Genomic DNA, 24,190 nt, shown 5'->3' with positions numbered 1-24,190 from the left:
ATGAGTAGTTGGATTCTATTTGCTAGTAGTTTGTTGAGGATCTTTGCATCTGTGTTCATCAGGGATATCGGTCTGTAATTCTCTTTCTTTGTGGTATCTCTGTCTGCTTTTGGTATCAGTGTGATATTTGCTTCGTAGAAACTGTTCGGAAGTGTGTTTGATATTTCAATTTCGTGGAAAAGCTTAAAGAGGACTGGGAGTAAGTCTCCTTTAAAGACTTGGAAGAATTCACTAGTGAATCCATCCGGGCCAGGATTTTTGTGCTTAGGGAGACTTTTTATTACCATTTCAATTTCCTTGATGGTGATAGGTCTGTTCAGGTATTCCAGGTCTTCTTGGTTCAGCCTTGGGAGTCTGTAGGATTCTAGGAATTTATCCATTTCCTCAAGGTTTTGATGTTCCGTGGCATAAAGCCTCTCAAAGTACTCCCTGAGGATCCTTTGAATTTCTGTAGTTTCTGTTGTAATGACCCCCTTTTCATTTCTGATTCTGTTTATTAGGGTTTTCTCTCTCCCTTTCTTTGTGAGTTTCGCTAGAGGCTTATCGATCTTGTTAATTTTCTCGAAGAACCAGCTCTTGGTTTCATTGATCTTTTGGATGGCTTTTTGGGTTTTCATCTCGTTAATCTCTGCTCTGAGTTTTATTATTTCCTTTCTCCTGTTCGGGTTGTGCTCCTTTTTTTTGGTCCTTTTCCAAGCTCTTAAGCTGTGAGCTTAGGTTACTTATGTGTGCTCGCTCCTCCTTCCTCAGGAATGCTGTGTCCCATAAGTCTTGGTAACTCATGTTCTCATTTTCATTCATTTCTAAGAATCTTTTGATTTCCTCTTTGATTTCCTGTCTAAGCCACTCGTTGTTCAATAGCGCACTGTTTAATTTTCAGTTGTTTGATTTAATTTCCTGTTTTTGTGTGTGATTTACTTCTAATTTCAGCACATTATGGTCTGAGAAGATTGTCGATACAATCTATATCTTCTTAATTTTTTGGAGGCATGTTTTGTGGCTCAGCATGTGGTCTATCTTGGAGAATGTTCCATGTACGCTTGAGAAGAATGTGTATTCAGCTTTTTGTGGATAAAGTGTCCTGTATATATCTACTAAGTCCCTTTCTTCCACTGTTTCCCTCAGATGAAGTATGTCCTTGCTAAGCTTGAGTCTGGTTGATCTATCAAGAGGTGACAAAGCGGTGCTGAAGTCTCAAACTAGTATTGTGTTGCTATTGATGTCTTTTTCCAATTCTATGAGTAGTTGTTTTAAGTACTTTGCTGGTCTCTCATTAGGTGCACATACATTTATTATTGTAAGTTCTTCCTGTTGTACAGATCCTTTAATCAATAAGAAATGGCCTTCACTGTCTCTTATGACCTTCTTAACTCTGAAATCGATGTGGACTGATACTAGGATGGCTATCCCAGCTTTTTTATGGGAGCTGTTTGCCTACAGGATTGTTTTCCAGCCTTTGACTCTGAGTCTGTGTTTGCTTCGACTATTTAGATGTGTTTCTTGCAGGCAGAAGAATGCTGGGTTCAATTTTCTAATCCATCCTGCCACTCTGTGTCTTTTGATTGGTGTGTTTAGCCCACTGGCATTGAGAGAGATTATTGTTATGGGGTTTTGTCCCATTGTTCTGTTGAAATTTGGCGTATGTGAGGGGCCTGTCTTGCTTTACAGTAGCCCATTCTGTTGTTCTTGTAACCATGGTTTTGAGTCTATGAAGTTTCTTAGCTGTTGTTTGTCTGTGAAATTGTGTTGTTCCTTCTGTTATAAATGAGAGTCTCGCTGGATAAAGTATTTTGGAGAGGCATTTATTTCATTGAGTTTTTTCACTATATCCCACCACTGTTTTCGGGCCATGAGGGTTTCATCAGAAAAATCGCTGTGAATTTTAAGGATGCTTTTTTGTAAGAGATTTCTTTCTTCGATCTTGCTGCTTTCAGAATTTTGTCTCTGTCTAAGGTTTTGATCATTTTGATCAGAATGTGTCTTGGGGTGTTTTTATTCGGATTTCTTCTAGCTGGTTCCCTTCGGGCCTCCTGAATATGGTCACAAGTTTTCTTCAGCTCTGGAAACGTTGTAGCAATGATGTCTTTGACAGTTTCTTCTTCATCAAGGTTTTCTTCCTCTGGGACTCCAGTAATTCTTATGATACCCCTCTTGGCTTCATCACGATCTTCTCTTGCCATCTGTTCCCGAATTGTGAGTCTCTTTTCCATTTTCTGCTCTTTTCTGGAGAGTCTCTGAACTTCATCTTCGAGCTCACTGATTCTGTTCTCAGCAGCTCTTACTCTGCTGCTGAGGCCTTCCACTGAGTTTTTCAATTCGCCTATGAGATTTTTCAGGTCTGACATTTCCGATTGCATTTTCCTCATTTCTGCCTTCAAATCCTCTTTTCTTCTATTGGCATTGCTTTCCATTGTTTCTTTTAATTCCCTAAGAATCCTAAGTAGCTCCCTTCTGAATTCCTTGTCAGAGAGGTTGTCTAACACTACAGTACTGTTGGTGTCATCTGGTCTAGACTCTTCAATAAGAAAGTTTGGTGGGCTTTTGCATTGCTTTACCATTTGTGAGAAGTGTGGTTTAGTCCTTCACGTTCACTGTTACTATTATGCTTGATATGCAGTGTGAGTTAAGATAGGCTTATGAGTTATTGGCTACCGTGTTTCTCGTGGCTGAGCTAAACTAGAGAAATTTCCATCTAAGAAGGTAGCTTATGGTTCCTATGGCATATGTAGTGAGAAAATATTTTGCGGCCGCATTAGCGGCCGCGGCTCCGGAAAGAGTCGCTGGCACTGGACGAGGAGTTGGGAACTTCTCCTGGTTGGAATGAGGAGCCGTTCAGCTTTGTTGCCCAGAGCTGGGCCTCCATGCCCATCCCGAGCAGATCAGGGGAGAAAACCAGCTTTCTAGGAGATGGAGCTAGCTGCGCATGCTCAGAGAGGGTTCCAGGCCCTTGGGGGTGGACTGTACCTGGTTGGAATAGGAGCCGTTCAGTTTTGTTGCCCAGAGCTGGACCTCCGTGCCCGTCCCGCGCAGATCAGGGGAGAAAACCGGCTTTCTAGGAGATGGAGATAGCTGCGCATGCCCAGAGAGGGTCCCAGGCCCTTGGGGGCGGGCTATACCTGGTTGGAATAGGAGCTGTTCAGCTTTGTTGCCCAGAGCTGTGCCTCCGTGCCCGTCCCGCGCAGATCAGGGGAGAAAACTAGCTTTCTACGAGATGGAGCTAGCTGCGCATGCCCAGAGAGGGTCCCAGGCCCTTGGGGGCGGGCTGTACCTGGTTGGAATAGGAGCCGTTCAGCTTTGTTGCCCAGTGCTTGGCCTCCGTGCCTGTCCTGTGCAGATCAGGGGAGAAAACCGGCTCTCTAGGAGATGGATCTAGCTGAGTATGCCCAGAGAGGGTCCCAGGCCCTTGGGGGCAGGCTGTACCTCGTTGGAATAGGAGCCGTTCAGCTTTGTTGCCCAGAGCCTGGCCTCCATGCCCGTCCCGCGCAGATCAGGCAGCCCCACTTCTTGAAGAGGCGTTCCTTGTTCCACTTCACATTTCTTGCTCCTTATCAAAGATTAAGTGATCATGTACTTGAAAGTTTGTAATAGAATATTCAACTCTGTTCCATTGGTCTGTGGGTTAGTTTCCAGTCCAATACCATGCTGTTTTATTTACTAGAGATTTGTAGTACAGTCTGAAGTTGGGGAAAGTGATGCCATCCATCTTTTTCCCCCCAAGGATTGGTTTATTGTTTACTTTTTATTGTTTATTGTTCCATATGAATTTCAGGAGTGTTTTGTCCATTTATTTGAAAAATGTTATGGGTATCCTGTGAAGACCGCATTAAATCTGTATATTGCTTTGGGGAGTATCGCCATTTTACAATGTTAATCCTCCCTATCCATGAGCAGGGGATGTGTTTCCATTTCCTAGTGTCTTCATTTATTTCTTGAAGTACTGTTTTGTAATTTTCCTTGTATAGGTTCTTCACCTCTTTAGTTAAGCTGATTCTGAGGTACTTGATTTGCTGAGTTACAATTGTGAATGGGATTTTTTTAAATATCTTTTTATTGTCTTTCATTGTTTGTGTATAGGAAAGCCATGGACTCTTGGGTGTTGATTTTCTAGACTGCCACTTTACTACACAAACCTATTGTTTCTAGGATCTTTACTTTTGTAGAGTCTTCAGGATTTTCTAAGTATAGTATCATGTTATCCACAAACAGTGATAGCTTAACCTCTTCCTTTCCTATCTGGATAGTCTTGATATCTTTTTCATGCCTAACTGATATGGCAAGTACTTCCAGTACTATACTGAATAGGAGAACCACTGAAACTTTGTAATGTGCATGTCAAGTTGACAGGTGCAGGTGCAGTGGGGTTTGGGAAGGGGAGGGAATCTGAGAAAACTGGTACTGGTGATAGGATCGGTGTTGAAATATTATATTCCTAAAATGCAACTATCAATAACTTTGAAAATCACAGTTCATTAATAAAATTAAAGAAGAAAAAAAAAGAACTAGCCATTAAATGTTGGATCAGGAAAGATAATAATAATGATCACTCTGAGCACCACTCATTAACCATTTTGAGTCCAAAAACCCTCTGAAAATTAGCACAGACACCTCAAAAGTAACAAGTTTCTCTATAGATAATTTTATTCGACTGTGGCAGAGATATAGAATGGAGGATGTGCAATAAAATCTAACAAGTTTATAAAAATTTTAGTATCTAGATATTTTCTCAGAAAATAAAACAATTTTCTTAAGTAAAGTACCAGACATAGTGTTTTATAAATTCCCTAAATGTTCAATATGAAAGCACAGATGGGGTCTATAATTTTAAAAATGCTCCAATATCGCCTAAAAACTGTCTTCCTTTACTCATTCATTAAACACACATGTTAATCATTTGTACTATCTAACATCTTACCAAGATTTGGAAAGTCCAAGAAAACTCTAGAAAAAAGAAGAATTTTCCTCAAGTTTTAATACCATTCCTTAAGAAAACATTACAGATCTTAAACGAGTTAGGGGTAAATGTACATAATAGGGATGCACAGATCATAAAATAACAGCATTTACAAATATCTTTTCAGGGAGTTTTATACTTGAATAAAAAGCAATGTGATTTAGGAATAAATGTTTAGTGAAAGGATGAGTAGCTGATACAATGAAGAGCCATACAATAAAGCTTACGAAGAGATCATGCTAGTTTTGATAATAGTAGAATACTTAGTCACTACCTAAATAATATCACATATATTGAAATGTGATTTCACAGCAACTTCCATTCACACACAAATATGAAAGAGTAAAATTGATAATCAGTTATTTTGCATTTATTTCTCCTTTATTGGGGTAACAATGGTCTACAAAAGTGTCTATTTATACATAATTTAGCGGTTGAATACTACCACTTCATAGCACCACCACCAATATACAATAATTCTCCCAGGACCAGTGGGCCGTTTACAGTCATGCTCGCTCCTCCACCCCAGCTCCAACTACACACACACACACACACAGAGTCACATTTGGTGACTTTATTTCAGTGGTCTGTTTCTTGTATTTGTTGAAGATTATCTTTTCCCTTGCTTTGTTTTTCACATACAAAAGAGATGATCTGTATTGGTCTCATTTTTTTCTGATGTATTTTGCTTAACCTGACTCCCTTCAGTTTTATTCATGCTACAGAAAAGGCAAGACTTCAGAATGGGATATGAAACAATGGTACAGGACAACTCTTTCCTATTTGAACCTTGGATTCAATCCCTCGCACCAGCAAAGACCAAGAAAGACATGGAGAGAATTCTTTATTGTAATCACCAATAGTATTCTAGTAAATATCTCTATATGCTTTTATCTACTCATCTATCAATCTTCTTTATCCACCCATATGACATTAAATGTCTTGGTTTGTCTCCAGAATTTAGCTATTATAAACAGTGGCATAATGAACATTACTGTGAATATATATTTTCAAAGTAGTAGTTCTGTAATCTTTAACTAGAAGCCTACTAGTAAAACGACTGTATCATATAGAAATCCTATTTTTATTTTTTAAGAAATCTCTATGCAATATTCCACAACGATACCAATTTATATTTCTACCTGTTGCAAAAGAGAGTTCCTTTTATTTCACACCAGTTAGAACTTGATGTCCTTAACATCTTTGACACTGTCCATCCACATGGACGTAAAGTGATATTTCATTTTCATTTTAAATTACAACTCCCCTTACAGTAAACAGCAATAAGCATTTTTTCATGTACTGATTATACACTGTCATTTCTTCTTTAGTAAAATGTCTATTCAGCTCCTCTTCCCATTTTTTGATGGTGTACTAAATTTTTGGATATCAGCCCTTTGTACAATGTTTGGTGCAAACATGTTCTATTCAGTAGGAGGAGTTGTTATTTAAAAACAGTTTCTTTTGCTCTGAGAGAGGTTTTCTTTTTCCATTTTTTTTAAATTCCCTGTGTTTCACTGCAATACTTTAGTTACAGTATTTGAACAAATATTTAGCTGCAGTGTTTACACTGTGCTAGCAATCACATACTTTCTGTTGCAATATCAGGAGTTCCAAACAGTGGGGCAAATGAGGGTACTGAAAGTCAAACTCATGGCCTTATACTAGCAAGATAATCAGTCATACGGAGGCTATAATCACTTTTTTTAACTGTTTTTATTTGGGGGCCAAAGTCAGATGTGCTTGGGGTTCTAACTCCTGGGTCTGAACTCAGGGATGATTTCTGGAGGTGCTCAGGAACCTTATGGGGTGCTGAGGATAAAACTTGGCTTGGCAGCTTACAAGAACACCTTACCCACTGTACTATTGCTCCAGCTCCCCCAATCACATTTTTTAAATTATACTTTTGCATTCTTTCTAAAGTCAAATTGCCTTTTCACACAACAGAAGGCAATATCGTGAGGTTTTTGACATTTTCTTTGAATTATTTTAATATTTTGGATTAAAAGTCTTTAGTCAAATTTCAGTTCAGTATTGCATATGAGGGGCAGAGAGATGATATACTACATAAAGAACTTGTCTTGAATGTAACCTACTAGGGTTCATTCCCCAGCATCCTATAGGGTTCCCTGACACCACAAATAAACAGAATTTGCATGTAGTATTAAGTAGTGATTCAGTCTCATGCTTTGGAATTTGACTGTTAAGTTTTCTCAGTACCATTTGTTGAGGAGCTTACCTTTCTCTGTCTTATATTCCTGGTTCCCTTTATCATGAATTGTCCATATATATTGGAGGGGATTTTTTCTGAGCTATCAGTTCTGTTCCTCTGGTGGGCACATCTGTTTTCATTTTAATGCCACAGTTTCAGGTTTTATCTTTGCAAAATAGCACAAAGTTGTGAATGTGATAACTTTTATTTTCAATTTTCTCTGGATTTCTTTGGCTACTTGGGGTCTTTGTGGTTCCATATAAATTTCTGTAATGTTTGTTTTATTTTACTTGAGAAATGATGTTAGAACTTTCAGGGTGATTCTATAAAATTATTTACATAGGGAAGTCATTTTAATAATTTTAAGTCTCATGCGCTAATCCACACCATCATGCCTGCCCGGAGGGGAAAGGGTGTTGCCCTATTCGCCCTCTCCTCTCTGGCAAGAAAGATGGTGGCCGCATGGGAGCCTTCTGGACAGCAGGTATGAGCCGGGGGTCGGGGGGCGATGAAAACCTCATGGGAAGGGGGGCGTTCCGGCCCGTCCTTCACGCCCTACCAAGGTCACCAGTTGCCCCCAACAAGCGGCTCTCCGGGCACGGCCACGACTCAAGAGCACAGAAACCAATCTCTTAATTATCTGAGTTTTAGTAGAAATACTTCCAGGGTTAATAAGTAAAATAGCAGAAATCCAAAACCGCTATAGCGGCCGCGCAACAACATTTAATTATTGAACCCAGCTGTAGAAAGCAAATCATTTCACAACGCTTTTTCAGCATGTCTGATTGGGGGGGAGGGGGTAAACTCTAAATAATAATGGTGCGTCTTTTATCGAAACAATGAATCTAGTCAAAGTAGATAGAGTGTTAACTAGAACTCATCTGCCTCACAGGAATTGGGAGGGGTAGGAGGTGGGATTTTATTGGGGTTCGTGGTAAAAAATAAGTATTGGTAAAGGGAAATGTGTTTGATATTTGCAGGACTGAGACCTAAACCTGAAAGCTTTATAACTTTTCCCACAGTGATTCAATAAATAAATAAATTATAAATAATAATAATAATAATTTAAAGTCTCCCAATCAGAGAGAAAAATATTTTCATTTTCTTTTGTGTTCTAATTTTTAAACAACATAATTATTTTTAATCTAAGTCTTTCATAACATTTATAAATTTGATTCATAGTTATTTAATTACTTTATGGTATTGCTTTCTTTATATTTTTCCAGTTTATTGTTTTCATAGAAAAATGCAAGAGATTTTATACACTTTCTTTGTAAGATGTGACTGAACTGCATCAGAAAACTGTTTCTAATAATTTTATGGTTTACTCCTTAAGAATATGTATATCATCATGTCATCTGAAAATAATAATAGTTCTAGTTCAATTTTCCAATTGGAATTTTTTTTTCCCTTGCCTAACTGCTTTGCTAGAAATTTAGCACAGTACTAAACTCTACTGAATGGACATAATACCTTGAGTTTGATCTCAGAGAAAAGTTTTCAGTTTTTTGTCATGAGTAATGATGTAAGTAGTGGCATCACCAAATATAGATATTATTATGCTAAAGTATTTTCTTTTAAAAAAAGGCCCTCCCGTTGATTTGCTCGAGCGGGCCGAGTAACGTCTCCATTGGAGACTTTGTTGTTACTGTGTCTGGCATATCCAATACTCTCGGTAGCTTGCCGGGCTCTCCGAGAGGGGCGGAGGAATCTAACTCGGGTCGGCCATGTTGGCTGCTTGTAAGGCGAACGCCCTACCCGCTGTGCTATCGCTCCAACCCAAGAAAGTATTTTCTTTATATCTCAATTTTGTTGACAATTTTTACACAGAGAGGAAATCTTATCAGAAGTCCAACACATTGACTCCGTGCCAGGCTGTTTTCACTCAGGGCGCCCCAGAGGGGGATTGGGGAGAGCCTTCCAAGTCCTGACAGCCGACCTCCACTACCCAACCACCCCCACACTCCAGGCTGCTTCCCACATACTCGTGCAAAACTTCACATATGAGTGAACATATTCCTGGACACATCATAAGACACCCCCTACCCATTTTCCATAATTACCACACCATGTTTGATGGGGTTCAGACAGTAGGCAGCAAAACAGAGGAAAATAAGAAAATAATATATATATATATATATATATATATATATATATATATATATATCTTGGAAAGCCCGACAAGCTACCAAGAGTATCCCGCCTGCATGGCAGAGCCTAGCAAGCTACCTGTGGCATATTCGATATGCCAAAACCAGTAACAATATCGTGTTTCCTTCCCCTGACTATGAAAGAGCCTCCAATATGGCAGCGTTGGGAAAGGCATATAAGGAGAGGCTGCTAAAATATCAGGGCTGGGACAAATGAAGATATTTCTGGCACCCATTCGAGTAAATCGATGAATAACAGTATGACAGTGATACAGTAATACAGTGAATTTTATCTCTATAATTGCTGATGTAGTACATTACAATCTATCATAATTCAGTCTCCTTAATCAAGTGCATCAGCAAAGCTACTGTCAGTTCTTTCAATTTCATCTAGTCAAGTTTCAAAATATTAAACCCAAGAGTTAATTTCAAGACCCTATCATTTATTTATAAGATTATGATATTATTAAACAATAAAAAAAGATTGTTTAACTATATTAAATTTGAACTTCTGACTTAGTGAAAATTCCAGTCAAATGATAAAGTATGTCCAATAATGAAGAAGAAATTATTTTCTAAGTACTTACATTACTTGCAAACTGTCTGCTGTTAAATTATTCCACATAATCTCATTTGCCTGAAGGTTTTCATTCTCTTCTAGCAAAGAAGTATCAAATTCAATTTCTTGGTCTTTAGCAGCTGTTGTTCTAGTAAAAAAAAAATGACAAATAATTTTGAACAATATTAATATACTAATATATCTTAGGATTCACCAAAATCAAACTGTTTTTTAAAATTTTTCTATTTCATATTTTAGAATGCAGTGTACTGAATCCAGATCTTACCCATAAAGTAATGTGTTTTTCACTACTGACCCACATCCATACCACAGCAATTATTTTTAACAAAAAATTGTGTTAACACTTCAACCACCAGGATATAAAAACACTCTTCTCAAAAGGACACATGCAAACCACTATTCATTACACCAACCCAGGTGTCCAACGGCAGATGACTAGATTATAAAGATGTGGTACAATATAAACAATGAATCCTATGTAGCTGGAAGGAACAATGAAATTACACAATTTGCTGCAATCTGGTTGGAATAGGAAGATATCATGTTTGTTAAAGTAATAAAGAAGAAGGCAAACACAAAGTGATCTCACCTATCTGTGGTATTCAGAAAACTGGATTAGGAAATGTATTGTAGTAGAAGGGGGATAGCTAGATGACCCCTGACCCCAGTATTTAGAGAAGAGGACAAAGAAGGAAAGAAATCAAGGAGGGAAGAAGAGAATGGCAGTATGGGTGAATAGACATTAGAGCTTCAGTTACATTGGTAATATGGGTGAGTGATATAGATGTAAATACAAAGGAAACTCAACTACACTGAAAACATGAGGTATAAAATGCAAGCACTGGAACTTCGTAATGTGCCTGTCAAGTAGATATTTGAGAGGATAGGGCAGGCATTGTGGGTGGAGGGAGAATATCGAAACAGTGGTGAACGGCAAATGACATTGGTGCTGGGTTGGTATTGAAATATGATGTGCCTAAAACTCAACTATCAATAACTTCATAAATCAAAATCTTTCATCAAATTTAAAATTTTATTTAAAAAGTGTATTATACAGTAAACACAAATAGAATTAATCAAATTAAAGTCTACCCATTAACTTTCGGTTCATGTGATTTGAATATGAGTTTTCACATTTGTAGAATGCAAATATAATCATTCCCTTTTCTCCCACAATTTTAAAGAGTATAAAGGAATATTGTGTGGAAAAGTAATTGAAGCATCAAATGTTTAGAACACATATAGAGCTATTCTATTATTAATGTAAAAAGGGAGCCAATTACACAGTTTAATAAAATAGTAACAAGTAAAACTTGGTAAAGATAATCAAATAGTATTCAAAAATAATTACTAATTAGAAAAATGCTGCTGTAATACTGAAACAAAGATGAAAATGTTAAACATACCTGTGAACATCTATAAAATTATTGTATTCTGTGCTAGGGTCTATCTGTTCAACTGAAGTTTGAATTTCTTGATGAACATTCACTATTTCATCTGTAACAAGACTGGTTATCTGGCTGTATTCATCAAATATATATTTTCTGAAAATAAAAATAAAATTTTACAACATTTTAAAGTCTCACCAAGTTAAATACACCCCTAAAGATTTTAGAGAAATAAATAAGAAATATATTATCAGTCTTTAGAGATAATGGCTTCACAAAACACTTGTTTTATACAAACAAATGGCAAGAAAAAGGGATTATAGAAATAAACACTATTTTTATATAAATTCAAATAGCCTAGAATATGGCAATGTGTGCCTTATATGCCCAATATGTAAGGTTCCATAGAAATTTTGGATTCAATAGCACCCAAATGTGGATAAACTAACTTTGTTTGTTTGGGAGACACACACACAGCTTACATCTGTTATACTCAGGGATTGCTTTGGTATTGCTAAGGAGACACTATGGAGTGCTGGGGATTGAACCCAGGTCAGTCGCATGAAAGGCCAAGAGGCTTTTTTTAAAGAATGTTTTTAAGAATGCTATGAAAGATGAGAGAGATAGTACAGCAGACTTTTCCCAAGCACCTAAGCCCTGAGCAATTGCTGGGCATGCTCCAAACCCAAAAAGAAATTATATAAAACACTCAAGAAGAATACAATTGGTCATTAGTGGCTTCAGCAATACAAATATTCAAATGAATTTGAGGCATGAGTTTCATTTGTTGCCCTCTCCCCAAATCTTCATATATCTGAAAGCAATTATTAGAATGCCTACTCACAAGATACAAAAATATTCATCTGAAAGACATGCATACTGATATTCACTGAGACTCTTATTACAATAACCAGGTAGGTTGTGGAAACAACCCAAGGGTTTGACAATAGATGACTATACTCAGTGGTACATGGGTTGGAGCAATAGCACAGCTGGTAGGGCATTTGCCTTGCATGTGGCCAACCCAGGTTCGACTCCTCTGTCCCTCTCAGAGAGTCTGGCAAGCTACCGAAAGTATCCCGCCCACACGGCAGAGCCTGGCATGCTCCCCATGACATTGAATATGCCAAAAACAGTAACAAGTCTCACAATGGAGACGTTACTGGTTGTGTTATTTGCTCGAGCAAATCAATGGACAACGGGAAGACAGTGCAGGACAGTGCAGTGCTACACAGAATGATAAAGTTTAAATAATTTGCTTTCAGATGGATAGAACTGAAGGCCCTGTGTGAAGTGAAATCAGTGAGAAGGACAAGAACAGAATTTTTCCCCTCTGGAGAAGTCCATGTTCTTTCCAGAAATCTCTGTTCCCAAAAGAACATATCGCATTCTCCTTCCTCATATGGCTCCAAATATATCTAAATAAAACTGTTTTTAAAAATGAGGAAGGAGGACATGGACAAAATCTGAAAGTTCTCAGTAATCTGTGGTATGCAGAATATCATGTTTAGAAGTGGTAAATACCAAAGATGGACAAAACACTGGCTCTAGATTACTGAAATAGAGGCAACATGATAGAACAGCAGGAGGGACATCTGCCTTGCATACAGCCAACTGCAGTTTGATCCCTAATACTCCTTATGGTCTCCTGAGCCTGAAGTGAGTAATCCCTATCTGCAGAACAAGGAGTAAGTCCTGATCACTGCCAGGTTTGGTCCCCCACACTCCCACTCCTGTCCCCCCCCCAAAATATTACAGAAATGCAAAGAAATGAGAGAAATAGAGGAGGCAAACTAGAACAAAAGCAAGGGTCAGGGGCTTAGGTTACAAAGGCTTAATAGGCTTATAAAGACCATCTGCATATAACAAAACCACTAGATCCAACACTACCAAAATCATGGAACGCAAACTGAAACAACTAAGTTTAAGAATGAAACTATCATTAAGTCCTGTGGGGGTGGTGTAATCTGGAGTTAATGGGGAGATGGTGGAATATGAGATGGTGGGACAAGAGAACAACATTCACTTGAAAACCTATTATAAATAACTATGTAAGTTACAGTGTCTAAATAGTTTTTTAAACAACCTTATTATTTACATTAAATATCAAAATATTGTTGGGGTAAAATGAATTTTTTAAAGTACAAATCAGGGCTGGAGTGGCAGGTATGGCACTTGCCTTGTATGCAGCCAACACAGGTTCAATCCCCAGCGTTCCATTGGGTCCACAACCATATTTCACCATCTCTGCCATCTAAGTTCATCTACTAACCCTGATTCAGAGACTCATTAAATATCAAAAGAGATTAATTATCAAAAGAGATCAACTAGACAGAATATCAGTAAAACTCAATTTAATAAACCTGTGCAGGATCCTCCAGCCTAAAAGTGCCAAACATAAATTATATCCTACTGCACACAGGAGATTCTATATGATAGATCACAGACTAAATCAAAAATATATGCCACTGTATCCCGTTGTTCATCGATTTGCTCAAGTGGGCCTAATAACATCGTGAGACGTGTTACTGTGGCCTATCGTATACGTCACAGGTAGCTGCCAGGCTTTGCAGTGCGGGAGAGATACTCTCAATAGCTTGCCAGGCATTCTGAGAGGGGCAGACGAATCGAACTCAGGTCGGCCAAATTGGCTGCGTACAAGGCAAACGCCCTACGCGCTGTGCTATTGCTCCAGCCCAAAACATCTATGAACTTTCAAAAATAGAAATCATAATAATCACCCTCTCAAATCACAATGTCATGAAGGTAGAAATTAATCATAAAAAAGAGGATGGGAATAAAAGTCCACAATTACCTAAAAGCTAAACATCACAACTAACACAACTAAACAACAATTGGCTCAAAAAGGAAATAAAAAATATTTGAAATTAATAACAATAAATAAACATTAAAGAAACAGGAATCCACTCTAACAGCATCTGTAAAGTCAACATTATACTGAAACCAAAAGTAGACAGACACACTACTAGAAAATTTCAGACCAGTACACCTGATTAACAGTGACACAAAATCCTCACGGAATCTTAAAAACTGGATCCTATGGCATATTGAGAAAGAAAAAAAAAAAAAAAAAAAAATATATATATATATATATATATATACACACCACAATAAAATAGGATTTAACCCAGGGATGTTCAAAATATGCAAACCAAATAAATAAGATATTCCATCAATTAAATGAAATATAACTCTCATCTGATAATAGCAATTGATACAAAAGTCCTTCAACAACCATTCATGATAAAAACTCAAAAAAATGCAGCAGTGAGGACCTTTCTTCAAGATAATATTGGTCATCTGTAAAAAACTCACAACGAGTAAGCTTCTCAATGACACTGAAATAATTATCTGTGAGATCAGGCACGAGCAAGAAAATCCACTGTCTCCACTTTTATTCAATATATTAGAAGTCCTACAAACTATAATCAGACAAGATGAAGAAATCAAAGTAATTCAAACTGAAAAAAAGAATATCCCTAAAGAGTGTATTAAAAAATTCCAAGAAACAAAAAATGAATAAAGAAAAGTAGCAGGCTACACAATAAGTCAACACACTACTGTCTCTATAATGGGAAAGACAAAATAAACAAGCATTTCTTTGAAGACACAGATGGTCAATAAGCACATAAAAATGTGCCCATAGTCACTTATAATTGGGGAAATTCAAAGCAAGACACGAATAAGACATCATCTCAAAATAGTGAGAATGACAAAAAATTTAAAAAAAAAAAAGAAAAGAAAAGAACAATCTGTGTTGGCAAGGATGTGATGAAAATAAACCCTCTTTACTGCTGGTAGGCATGATTTTCTGGTTCAATCCTTCTAGTAAACAATATAAAAGTTCTTCAGAAAAGTAAATATATGAATTGCCATATGACCCAGTATTTCAACTTCATGGAATCTACCCAAGAACACAAAAACATTAATTTAAAAGGACAAATGCATACCATGATTCATTGCAGCACTTAGCACACAGATGGGATATGGAGTCATCCAATGACAGATGAGGGGATAATGAAGATGCAGTACATACATTTATGTAAAACATATTATATATTAAAATTATAAAAAATAAATAAGACTATATGTTATATAATTTAAAACAGTGTTATTTTATCTTATTATTGGGAAAATGTAAATCAACAAAATAATCTAATGTAGAAGACAAACCCTACCAAAGCATGACTTATCTTTTCCCATTGTCTTGTATTAATGTACAAAATAAACATGTATTCTTTTTTCATGTTGACAAAATATACTATAAGCTACTTGAAGGCAAGTAAATGGATGCAATTTTGATCTTACTTTTATTCTTGGTGTTAGGGACCGATCTGAGCCAACTTTTTTGCATGTAGTTGTCCAGTTTTGCCAACACAATTTGTTAAAGAGGCTTTCCTTACTCCACTTCACATTTCTTGCCCCCATATAGAAGATTAGATGGTTGGGGGAGATGTCAGTAATTCGACCCTGTTCCAATAGTCTGCACATCTGTCTTCGGTCCAGTACCATGCTGTTTTAATTATTATTGCTTTGTAGTAGAGGTTGAAGTTAGGGAGGAAGATTCCTCCCATTTTCGTTTCCCCCAGAATTGCATTAGCTATTTGTGGGGGCTTATTGTTTCATATAAAATTCAGGAGTGTTTGCTCCATTTCTTTGAAGAATGTCATGGGTATTGTAATAGGGATCGTGTTGAATTTATACAGTGCTTTGGGAAGTATTGCCATTTTGACAATGTTAATTTTCCCGATTCATGAACAGGGGATATTTTTCCATTTCCTCGTGTCCTCTTTTATTTCCAGAAGTAGCGTTTTGTAGTTTTGTACAGGTCCTTTACTTTCTTAGTTAAGCTGATTCCTAGTTACTTGATTTTCTGGGGCACAATTGTGAACAGGACTGTTTTCTTCATGACGCTTTCATCTTTTTTACTATTTGCATATAGGAATGCCATGGACTTTGGGGTATTGATTTTATAGCCTGTAACTTTACTATACAAGTCTATTGCTTCTAGGAGTTTCTTGGTAGAGGTTTTAGGGTTCTCTAAGTATAGTATCATATCATCTGCGAATAGTGAGAGCTTGATTTCTTCCTTTCCTACCTGGATGCCCTTAATATCTTTTTCTTGCCTAATCGCTATTGCAACTACATCCAGTACTATATTGAACTGCAGTGCAGACAGTGGACATCCTTGTCTCGTCCCTGATCTTAGGAGGAAGGCTCTCAGTTTTTCCCCATTGAGGATGATGCTTGCTGTAGGCTTGTGGTAGATGGCTTTAACTATAATGAGGAAAGTCCTCTCTATCCCCATTTTGGAGAGGTTTTTCATCATAAACGGGTGCTGGATCTAGTCAAATGCTTTCTCTGCATCTATTTTTTTTATTAATGAAACACCATGAGGTACAGTTGTAGACTTACAAGTTGTTGTGCTTGGGTTTCAGTTATGCAATGATCGAGTACCCATCCCACCACCGTTGCCCATTCTCCACCATCACCAATCCCAGTATTCCTCCCACCACCACCCCATGCCCCACCCCACCCTGCCTCTGTGGCAGGGCACTCCCTTTTGTTCTATCTCTCCTTTTGGGTGCTGTGGTCTGCAGAAGAGACATTGGGTGGCAATCATGTTTGGTCCATAGATTACTTTCAGCAGGCATCTCCCATCATGGCTTAGAGGCCAGCCACACACTCTAGGGATAAAGACAGCTCAGATAGAAAAGGGAGCACCAAATAAAGGGTGCTGGGAAGATCTCTGCATCTATTGATATGATCATGTTATTTTTTTTCTTTTCTTTTTTTGATATTATGGATTATGTTGATTGATTTCCGAATATTAAATCATCCTTGCATCCCCGGGATGAATCCCACTTGGTCATGGTGTATGATGTTTTTGATGATTAGTTGAATTCTATTTGCTAGTATTTTGTTGAAAATCTCCACATCCCTGTTCATAAGGGATATAGACTTGTAGTTTTCTTTTCTTCTGGTGTCTTTGTTTCCTTTTGGTATTAGAGAGATATGGGCTACATAGAAACTGTTTGGGAGAGTTTATGTTTTTTCAATTTCCTGTAAAAGCTTGAGAAGGACTGGCAATAGGTCCTCTTTAAATGTTTGGGAAAAATCACTAGTGAATCCATCTGGACCTGGGCTTTTGTTTTGGGGAAGACTTTTGATTACAGTTTCAATTTCCTTGATTCAGCTTTGGGAGATGATAGGAATCCAGGAATTTATCCATTTCTTCTAGGTTCTCTTGTTTCGTGGCATACAGACTTTCAAAGTAGTCTATGATGATCTTTTTAATTTCTTTGGTTTCTGTTGTAATATCCCCCTCTCATTTCTGATTCGATTTATTAGGGTTCTCTCTCTCTCTGTTTTTTTTTTTTTTTTGGTGAGTGTTGCTAGTGGTTTATCTTGTTTATTTTCTCGAAGAACCAGCTCTTGGTTTCACTGATGTTTTGGACTGTTTCTTTGGTTTCCATGTCATTGACTTCTGCTCTAAATTTTATAATCTCTTTCCTTCTGCATGATTTGGGCTCTTTTAGTTGATCTTTTTCTAAAGTCTGTCCCTAACACCAAGTACAAAAGTAAGATCAAAATGGATTAAAGACTTCAACATCAGACCGGAACCCATAAGGAACATTGAAGACAAAGTTGGCACAACCCTCCATGACATTGAAGCTAATGGTATCTTCAAAGATGTCACGCCATTGGCCAAGCAAGTGAAAACAGAGATAGAGAAAGGGACTATCTTAAACTAAGAAGCTTCTGCACCTCAAAAGAAGCAGTGACCAAAATACAAAGACAGTCTACAGAATGGGAAAGGATATTCTCCAAATACACATCCGACAAGGGGTTGATATCAAGAATATACAAAATGCTGGTTGAACTCCACTAGAAGAAAACAACCAACCCCATCAAAAAATGGGGTGACGAAATGAACAAAAATTTTCTCAAAGAAGAAATCCGAATCGTTAAAAGGCACACGAGAAAATGCTCTACATCATTAATCATCAGGGAGATGCAGATCTAAACAACAATGAGATATCATTTCACACCACAGAGACTGGCCCACAACCAAAAGGACAAAAGCAACCGGTGTTGGTGCTGATGTAGTGAGAAAGGGACTCTCCTTCATTGCTGGTGGGAATGCCGACTGGTTCAGCCCAGTCAGGATTTGGAAAACAGTATGGACGATCCTTAAAAAATTAGAAATTGAGCTCCCATTTGACCCAGCAATACTAGTCTTGGGAATATATCCCAGAGAGGCAAAAAAGTATAGTCGAAGTGACATCTGCACTTGTTTGTTCATTGCAGCACTCTTTACAATAGCCAGAATCTGGAAAAAACCTGGGTGCCTGAAAACAGATGACTGGTTAAAGAAACCTCGGTACATCTACATAATGGAGTACTATGCAGCTGTTAAAAAAGATGAAGTTATGAAATTCATATGCAAGTGGTACTACATGGAAAGTATCATGCTAAGTGAAATGAGTCAGAAAGAAAGGGGCAGACATAGAAAGATTGCATTCATCTGTGGACCATGAAGTAACAAAATAGGAGACTAACACCCAACAATAGCTGAGATAAGTACCAGGAGGATTACTCCATGGCTTTGAGGACAGCCACACATGCTAGGGGGAAAGGCAACTCAGATAGAGAAGGGAGCACCAAATAAAGGGTGATGGGAGGTTCCTCTCAGGATGGGAAATGCATGATGAGAGTAGACTATAGACCGAACAAGACTGCCACTCAATGTCTCCTTTGCAAACCACAGCACTCAAAAGGAGAGAGATAACAAAAGGGAATGCCCTGCCACAGAGGAAGGGTGGGATGGGGGCATATGGGGTGGGAGGGATACGGGCACTGGTGGTGGTGAAGAATGGGCACTATTGGAGGGATGTATTAGATCACTGTATATCTGAAACCCAAGCACAAAGATTTGTAAGTCTACAACTGTACCTCATGGAGTTTCACTAACAAAAATTTAAGAAAAAAAATAAAAGCTATTGTTTTATTAGAAAAAAAATCATGCAAATAGCAAATAAGTCTTTGAAAAATTCCTTCCTTTGGATTTCAAAGTTGCTCAAGATTTAAACATCAAAAGAGAGATGTCCTCTTAATACTTGTCAACTATTTCTTTTTTTTTTTCAAATTTACATTTTCAGCTAATTGTAACAAAATAAAGCCAAAAAAAAAAAAACCATACAGAAAGAAAGGCCATTCTGTGGCTCAGTAGATTTAGGACTTAAACATGCACTCGTGGCTAACAAGAAGTGAAAAACTAGAACAATCACAGTAACACTGGTCAGAAATCCCCACTGGGTTGTGTCAATAATGAATCTTAAACATTGTACGTAACTTTTACACAAAAGATTAACTAGCATTATAACATTTAAAATAATGTTAAAATAATTCAAGAATGTATTTTACGTCAGATAGAACTTTTATCTTACAGTGCTTTTATCATTTCTTCTTGCATCTTCTGTAATGAATCCAGAAGCAAAGGAAGTGTGGTATCATAATATTGATTCTGATGAAGCTGAGCTCCTTTCAACGCTAATACATACTGATTATGTAACATGTGAAGTTTCATTGTGGCTTTATCATAACGTTCCTTGGCCTTTTCTGTTTCTTTCCCTAAAAAAAAAAAATTCAAGAATGTTAGCAAATGGCTAATAAAGCTTAATTTTCAATGTGGAAAAACTGGAAGACCTCTATTATATGTTGCTTTCCTTATTACATGAATAACAAAGTAAAACATACACTGTGGGAAGGGCATTCTCCTTGCACACAGCCAACCCGGGTTCAATTCCTCCATCCCTCTCAGAGAGCCTGGCAGGCTACCAAGAGTATCCAGTCAGCACAAGCAGAACCTGGCAAGCTCCCTGTGGCGTATTCGATATGCCAAAAACAGAAACAAGTCTCACAATGGACATGTTACTGGTGCCTGCTCAAGCAAATTGATGAACAATGGGAGGACAGTGCTACATACTAAACATATATTATGTACCAACTAATCAGTATATGGTTAATTTTCATGTCTAGGATAGCTTTATAAATGTTCTATTCTTCAAAGAATTTGATAAAACTAGAACTAAAACAAAAATACAAACAAAACTCTATAACTAAGAAAACAAGAAATGTTAAATTTTTATCTCCGTGTAAAAGGTGGAATATATGCAGAAAAGGTATTCAAAACAAAAGACAATATTCCATTGCATTTATTCATTATATATAAGCATTTATTCATTATATATAAGGCATATCTATAGTATTATTATTATTAGCTGACAACCACCTAAAATTACACTAAACATTGGTAATTCAGTAGTTCATAAAATATTTAACATACTTAGTCTAGTGGAATATTGAGTGATGCAATAGTCCCTGCAACACAAACTAGCAAACAGAGATTAAGAGATCAAGTTTTGAGTAGACTGAAAAAAAAAAACTATGTAACAATGACAATTTTAGATTATGAATCATTTGACAACTAAACTGAGAAATTCAGAGTAGATGCAGCAGTCTAGGATATACTAGTAACATCATTAATTTGTGTGTGTGCATGTGTGTGTGTCTGTATCTGTGATTTCTCAGGTGAATTAAAACTTAATCATTCACAAAATATTAATAGATTGAATATGAAGACAGAGAGTACAGTGGGTAGGGATGCTTGCCTTGCACACAATTGACCTGGGTTCAATTTCAAGCACAGGTATGTCCTCCTAAATTCTGCCAGGAGTGATCTCTGAGTGCATAGCCAGGAGTGAGCACATCGGTGTGGCCACAAATCAAAAATTTTAAGCACATCTTCAATTTTTTACACACAATGATAAGTACTTCTTTTTAGTTATTTATTGTTAGGGAATAAATTTTCAAATATACTCTTTCACTTCACTGGAGCCATATAAGCTTATTAACTGACCATTATTATTATCCACAGACTCACAAATAAATCTCAGAAGAGATCAACAAGCTGCAGAGATGCCTCCAAATTCTTGCAGTACTCAGTATAAAAGCTTTTGGAATCAACCTATATGTCCAGCAACAGATTATTGTATCATGAAGGTAGAATACTGCGCAGCTGTAAGGAGTGATGAAATCTTGCAATTTGATGCAACATAGATGGAAGTGGAAGATATGTTAAATGAAATAAGCCCAGAACAAGAAGGAAAAACGCAGGATGATATCACTTTTATGTGGAATTTAGAGTAACAGGATGAGGATATGCGATTGTTTAAAAGGGGGAAGTCTAGATCATTCTTAAATCCATAATACAGGGAGGAGAAGAAAAAAATGAGGGGGAAGTGTAGAAGAGATAGATGAGAAGCAACAGGGGGGAGGAGTTAGGATCCAAGTACATTGGTGATCTTAAGGAATTAAATATCCAAACCACAAAGTAAACAACATTGAAATTACAAGACCCAAACTTTAATAACTAAATTTAACAGCTGTCTGTCAAGATGGCAAGCTGGGGCTGGGGTGGATAAGTAGATAAGGGAATCTGGGAACACTGTTGGAGGAAGTAGGTGGTAGGATTGGTGATGTAATATTGTATGTCAAAAACCCAACTCTGAATAACTTTATAATTCATGATGCTTTAATTAAATAAAATTTTGAAAAAACTACATAATGAAAACTATAGGCAAATAATCCATTATAATGACCTCAGAAATGTTTTCAATTATACAAATACATCAGCTAGAAAAAAAAGAAAGAGAAGAAAAAAAATAAACAAAGAAGGAAAGAAGGGGAAGAAACACAGTACACAATGTAAGGTAACTGCTTGCATGGAGCTGCTGTAGCCACAAACCTGGTTTAAGTCTCCTCTAACAACACAGAGATAAGATCCCCTGAATTCCACCAAGGGTCACTCCTGATCACAAAGTCAAAACTAGACCCTGCTCCCACCTCCTCCTCCAAAAAAATTAATAAAATCATAAAAATAAAGACTCAAACATGACCAGGTCAAACAAAACACTTTGCAATGCTAACATAAAAAGATATTTTACTAATAGGACATAGTATTTCCATACCACAGTCTAACAAAAGGCTAATGGGGGTATGATGCCACTAACAGGTCAACCTGTAGCTGCGGGGCAAGTGCATCAGCAGCCTGATGGTGCCTTCAGGCTTCCTGACAACCCAAAATTGCCACTGTGCCTTTGGCTGGACCCCAACAACCTGGGACCAAGTTTACCAAGAAATTAAATGGCCAACAGTTAGGTATATGGGAGACATGCCTACAGACCACCTCGGGCTCAGCTATAGAAACTCATTTATTGGCCTTATCTCAGAAACGCATAGATAAATCTTGAAAGAGAACAAACACCACAGTTAATCTCACAATACTTTTTTTTTTTACTTTTTGGGTCACACCCAGCAATGCACAGGGGTTACTCCTGGCTCCGCACCCAGGAGTCACTCTTGGAGGTGCTCAGGGAATCATACGGGATGCTGGGAATCGAACCGGTGTTGGCCACTTGCATGGCAAACGCCCCATCTGCTGTGCTATCGCTCCAGTCACCACAGTTAATCTCAGACCTTCGTGGCTGAACAGATTGGGGTAAACTGGAGGGGGGCAGGTTGGCCTGTGCCTGCTCAAGCAGAGCCCCCAGCAGCTGCTTGCTTCCACAATCCAAAAATCACCGCCATGCCCCTAGCCTGACTCCACCATCTCAGGACAAACCTCATCAAGATATAATCTGCTTGAAATAGGGTATATGGGTATTGTGCTAAAATTTCAGAGCTTTAAAGGAGTTGGGGTGGACTATCTCCCCCCACTTCCCAATACATATGGAAGCACTAGCAGTCACCCCTATAAAGCAACTCCAGCACTACCCTGTAAACTCTATTACTGGCCTTGCTTCAGAAAACTATAAATAAACCTCGAAAGAGATCAAAAGCCAGAAACACAGCAGTGAGTCCCAGAAGACACCACATAGCCAGAGATCTCTCTGGGCACCATACCGAGCCAATTTCACCAGGGCATCCCATATCGAGCAGGTGCAGTCTCCCCACCTATTCCAGATGGAATCCTGGCGACCAAAAGCTTCCACAAGAAAAGCCCAGGTATGCAGGTTCCAGGACTAAATCTCCATGCCACATTGCAACAGAGGTGCCGGGCTGTCCTTTTCGGCTCCCCACCTGCTCGTCAGCCTGAATGTCACCCCCACAATGTGCCTCTGGGCACCATCTTAGCACATCAACATCCCTGCTCTAGAGATGCCCAACTGAATCCCAAAATGGATCAGTGCCCTACGAAAATGTCCCTGGAACCCAACCATTTACAATCTAGCATTCCAGAAGCACACAGCTGTGGCACCCAAGATATTCAAAATGAGCAACTGACAATAAGTGATCTAGCATCTGCCCCTTGCAGACGGGCTTAAATGGTGGTGGGAAAATTCAAGCAAAACAAAATGCCCAAAAGTAGAGAGAGAGAATTGGAGAAATTGACTACCATGAAGGCAGGGTGAGGACTGGGATAGGGAGGGGGGGATATTCTGGGGACATGGTGGAGAGTGTGCACTGCTGGTGGATGGGTGTCCGATCATTGTATGGCTGAATCTAGAACATGAAAGCTTTGTAACTGTAACTCACAGTGATTCAATTAAAAAAATAAGGTAATGTGAAGTTCATGCCCAATTCAAACAGCTTAATCAATGGCTGAATAAATAGCAGTACTCCTACATTTAAAAAAAAGGGGGGGGGGGGCTAACACACAAGATATATCCCATGAAAAAATGGAAGAGAGATCAACAGTTGTTTCCTCAAGAAATGGCCACCAAGTATACAGCACACACAAAAAAAGTTTACAATGTCACTCATTACAAGAAAAATACAACTCAAAAGGACAATAAAATGGTACATCACAGTAGTGAAAATGAC

At 38.0% G+C, this 24,190-nt stretch overlaps 1 protein-coding gene across 1 annotated transcript in view; it reads right to left on the bottom strand.

Moving 5' to 3' along the window:
- Positions 1–24,190, bottom strand: part of FER (FER tyrosine kinase) — a 444,812-nt gene that overhangs the window by 301,241 nt on the left and 119,381 nt on the right. The window contains exons 6-8 of the mRNA XM_056139057.1: positions 19,753–19,936; positions 11,300–11,437; positions 9,901–10,020 (exon numbers count right to left, since the gene is read on the bottom strand). Of these exons, the coding sequence (XP_055995032.1) occupies positions 9,901–10,020; positions 11,300–11,437; positions 19,753–19,936 (442 nt within the window). The remainder of the gene's footprint in view (positions 1–9,900; positions 10,021–11,299; positions 11,438–19,752; positions 19,937–24,190) is intronic.

The sequence above is a fragment of the Sorex fumeus genome, unplaced genomic scaffold, assembly GCF_029834395.1.
Source record: "Sorex fumeus unplaced genomic scaffold, SorFum_2.1 ptg000131l, whole genome shotgun sequence".
NCBI lineage: Eukaryota > Metazoa > Chordata > Mammalia > Eulipotyphla > Soricidae > Sorex > Sorex fumeus.
This window is presented reverse-complemented; position numbering and strand designations above follow the sequence as displayed.